Source organism: Galeopterus variegatus, unplaced genomic scaffold (assembly GCF_000696425.1).
Source record: "Galeopterus variegatus unplaced genomic scaffold, G_variegatus-3.0.2 Scaffold367, whole genome shotgun sequence".
In the NCBI taxonomy this organism is placed as follows: Eukaryota; Metazoa; Chordata; class Mammalia; order Dermoptera; family Cynocephalidae; genus Galeopterus; species Galeopterus variegatus.
Genome location: NW_007726478.1, coordinates 572040 through 576060, shown reverse-complemented (window position 1 = coordinate 576060; position 4021 = coordinate 572040). Strand labels below are relative to the sequence as shown.

The 4021-nt window shown below is 62.6% G+C and overlaps 1 protein-coding gene across 1 annotated transcript in view; it reads left to right on the top strand.

Annotated features, from left to right (window-relative positions):
• LOC103586723 overlaps positions 1-4021 on the top strand; it is a 21787-nt gene that overhangs the window by 530 nt on the left and 17236 nt on the right. Inside the window, exon 2 of the mRNA XM_008568034.1 lies at positions 947-1063. Coding sequence (XP_008566256.1) covers positions 947-1063 — 117 coding nt within the window. The remainder of the gene's footprint in view (positions 1-946; positions 1064-4021) is intronic.

Below are 4021 nucleotides of genomic sequence, written 5' to 3'. Positions count from 1 at the left end.
ACTGGCCAATCGGCGCGCGCCTCGCGCGTCACGTAGTGGGCTGCGGGTCCCGCCCTTTCCCGGGCGGGTGTCGTCGCGTCGCCGGACAGGTCGGTCACGTGGCCCTCCTGCCGCGCGCAGGGCCCAGGCCGATTCGCGCTCGTCGCGGGGTCTTCGTCCCGCCCGCGCTGGGCGGAGATGAGTGATGGCGCCTCTGCTGCTGTCCCTGGGCACCGCGGCTCAGCTCCCCGACCTCACCCCGCGCGCCTCCCCTTGGGTCCGCCGCCTCCCGCCCTCGGCCAGGGACCTCCTGGGGTCCCGCTTCTCCCCGTCCCCTCCGGCCAGCCTTTCTCGGCCCTGCTGTGCCCGCCCTCGGGCCCCTCCCGCCCCTCCCTTTGCCTTCTCGCGGGGTCTTCAGAGGGGCCGCTGGTCCTCTTGGAGCGTTAGGCGGTCTCTCTCCTTCCATGCTCTCCGCAGCCCCTGGCTTTCCGGTCTGAGGCCCAGATCTCCTCTGGGCCCCTAACTTCCCGTTTTGGTTTTCTCTCCACGGCCGACCTCCCTGCTCTGTCCTCTGCAGGAAGGTCCTCTCTTTGCTGGGCTGCAGAAGGGCAGGGACTGTGGCCGACAGGGGCTTGGGCCTGAGACAGTCTAACATTCGGTAGACTAAGGCAAACAGCATTCTCTGAGACTCAGTCTGCTCATCAGTGAAATGGCAGTTGTAACAGCACTTGCCAAGGAAGGTGTCTGCTTACTGCTGTGACAGCCATTAATAATTGTGTGGCTATCACCATGACAAAGACCCAGCTTGGCTGGGGAGCTGGCAGCAGGGCGATGGGGTTGGGGCAGGGACAACAGTGAGAGTCCCACGGGAAGGAGGGAAGTGGGACAGTATGTCCATGATGCCTGGGAAGATTTCCCGGGCGGGGGTCCCAAGACGGCCGCTGAGCATGTCTGGACCTGCTTCCAGGTTGAAGAAGCCGCAGCGGAGCAGATACGGCCTCCTGGCCAACACTGAGGACCCCACTGAGATGGCCTCCGTGGACAGCGACAAGGAGACTGTTTTTGAGACGAAGAACCTAAGATGGTAGCACAGCCTTTCTCCATCTCCAGGGGCCTTCGGTTGGGTGGGTCCCGGTGGAGGTCGTAGGGTCCAAGGACTCAGCCAACCGGTGGGGTCGTCAGCATAACCACAGCAGACAGTGGTGGTCAGGCTGTGGCCAACTTGGAGCAGTCTCTTCTGGCCTCAATTACCCATCTCTTGAAGAAGGAGTTTGCAGCATTTGGGGTAGTGGGTGCTCACTCTGGGCCGGATCCTAATGGACAAGGTCTAAATCGGAGGTGGAGAGTGGACTACAGTGCTGCATGGCCAGGAGGGTTAGGGAAGGCCTCACCGTGGCATCTAATGGGACCAGCCCCTGGAAGAGCATTCCAGGCAGAGGGAGTATCAGGAACAAAGGCCCTGAGGCTGGACACAAGTTGGGCTTTTTCTACCTGCCGCAGCTGGAGGACTGCCCCCTCCCTGGAGGCAGGCACTGGGGCAGGGTGTGGCAGGCTAGGGGAGGCTGGATCCTGGTGCGTGGAGGGGGGCCTGGACAGGCTGCCCCTTCCTGCGGGAGGAGCACTCCTGCCACACCAGTTGAGGGTGAGCCTCAGGTACAGTGGTGACAAGTTCCTGTCTCTGCCTGGTGGGGTGGGTCCTCTTCACCTCTTACTCCTCACCTTCCAGATGCCGCAGTGGGGAGGTGGCGTTTCCAGCATCCTATGGAAAGGACATGAGACGGCCCACGCCTGGCGCCCGGGCCTGTTCTCTTGGCATAGGTGCTGGCCTCACCGAGAGTCTCTGATGGAACCTGTGCGGCCTCGCCTTCCTGGATGCTGCTTGAGCCTGGCCAAGGGTGTGGGATGGAAGCCAGAGGAGCCCTGACAGCTGCCCCCCGGGACTCGGGCCCCCTTGCTGGACTGTCACTCGTGCAGCTCTCTTTCTGCCCATGGGGATGCAGCAGCCCTGAGCTGAAGCCTGGTGGGCAGGTGGATTTAGGGGCCTGTCTGGGAACGCCTTCCCCCTGGACTGGGGACAAAAATAGCGGTGGCTGTGCAGTTGGCACGCGGCTCCCTGCTGCCTCCAGATTTGGGTGTCCTGGCTCAGAGTGTGGGGGTGGGTGATGAAGCAGGGCTTGAACTGGCCTCAGTTTCCCCATCTGCAACCAAGCTGGGCTTCTCTGGCCTGGTTCCCAGCTGTCCTGAGGATAGGTGTAAACAGAGAAATGTGGGGCACCTGCCCCTTTTTGCCTCTTGGCCTAGAGGGAACTCACTACTCATCCGTCAGATCCTCTGCTGCAGGCTCCCTTCTCCATGTGCCACCTTCAGCCTGAGGGTCAAGAGCCACGCCCCCAGAGGTCCTCACCTCAGCTCACCAGCACCTTTGGGGGAGTTTCCAGAGCAGCCCCGGGGCTGTGGTGTAGGGGTGCTGGAGCTGCCTGCAGCCTGAGGGCCCCGTGCCCTATGCGCCCCTAACCCGTCAGCCTCCTGTGGAATCGTCTGTGGGCCTGAGTTCCCATTGGTCCCTCTGAGGGCCTTGTTCTTCCTGCAGGCCGCTGTCTGGACTGGGTCTGGCTCTGTCTTATCACCTCCTGTCACCTCCTGTCCCTGTAAATTTGGCCTTGGTGACTTGGAGACCCCTGGCTGCCCAGCCTGAGATCTCTCCAACTGGCCAGAGCCACCACCAGGTGGCAGCCTTGTGCCACCCAGCCTCTGCTGGGCTCAGGTGGGGCATCTGGAGGGGACACCGGCCCCCTCTGACCTCCCCCTTCTGTTGCCTTCTCCCCAGGAACCAAACTGTTACTCCAGGGAGCGGGGGGTACAGGTCTGTCCGGGCAGCCCATTTCTCATGCTTCTTTCTGAGCTCCCTCTCATCCCCACGTCCACCCTGGGATGGGCAGAGTCTATTGCCCATAGTTGGGCTGGTCACCCCTCTCTCCAGCTAGAGCCCTCTGTCCTCGTCCCCAGTCTCTTTGTTGAGGCGTCTCTACCCGCTGACCCCTCCCCGACTCTGCTCACATTTCTCTTCCTGCTCCAGTGCCCCTTTCCTTGCCTCAACCTCAGCCACTGCCTCCAGGAAGTTCTCCCTGCCTGCACACTGCAGCCTGTTTAGGGGGATCCTGCCCTGGGAAGGCAGCCCCCAGAATGAGGCTGGAGCCCCAGGGAGGCCCCGAGATCATGGGTAGGGAGGGCAGCTCCAGCTGTTGCGTTTCCATCTGGCCCTGGGGGCCAGTCTCTGAGCCGTCTCGCTGTTTGTCTCTTTCCATCTGCCTCCTTCATTTTGTCTCTCTGTCTCTGTGCCTCCACTTTTCCGCATCTGACCCACTGGGACACTCTTTTTAACAGACGCAAAGACACTGTCCCTGGTCCCCCTACCCTGTGATCTGCGCCCCTTTCCAGCAGCTCTGAGCGATTTCTTGAGCTTCAAAAGGCACATTAATTACTCTAATGAGGTCAGGAGAGACCCACGCTCTGCCATCCAGAGCCGGGAACATGCTGCACCCCCTCCCCAGCCCCACCGCCTCCTGCCCCCACCTCGGGTGGGGAGGGTGGGCCCTGCCTGCTGCCTGTCAGGGCCTGTCCACCGCGCCCGCACCCCCAACGTGAGTGCGGAGTAATTGGCAGCCCCGCCAAGGTTAATGCACTATTAGCGAGGAGTTCTCCATGGCTAAGAGCTGGGAGAGGGGCCTGTCAGCACGAGATGAAAGGCCTGGGGTCCAGGCTGGCCCTCGGGCTGTGTGCGCGTGTGTGTGCTCGCAGCTGGCATGGGCCGGGTTCCCTCCACCTTCCTCCCCCTCATGCACTCCAGCTCGCAGGCCCAGGCACACATGACACGTGACATCCATGGTCACGTGTACAGGTGGACACAGCCTCGCCGGACACACGTGACCACACACACCTTCGCACACGGGAGCCACCTGTGCAGATACTAAGTCCCGTGCCAGGTGGGGGTGCTCAGGCCCCGGGCCCCTCCCACCACCTCCTGCCCCCGGCCCCCCCCCCC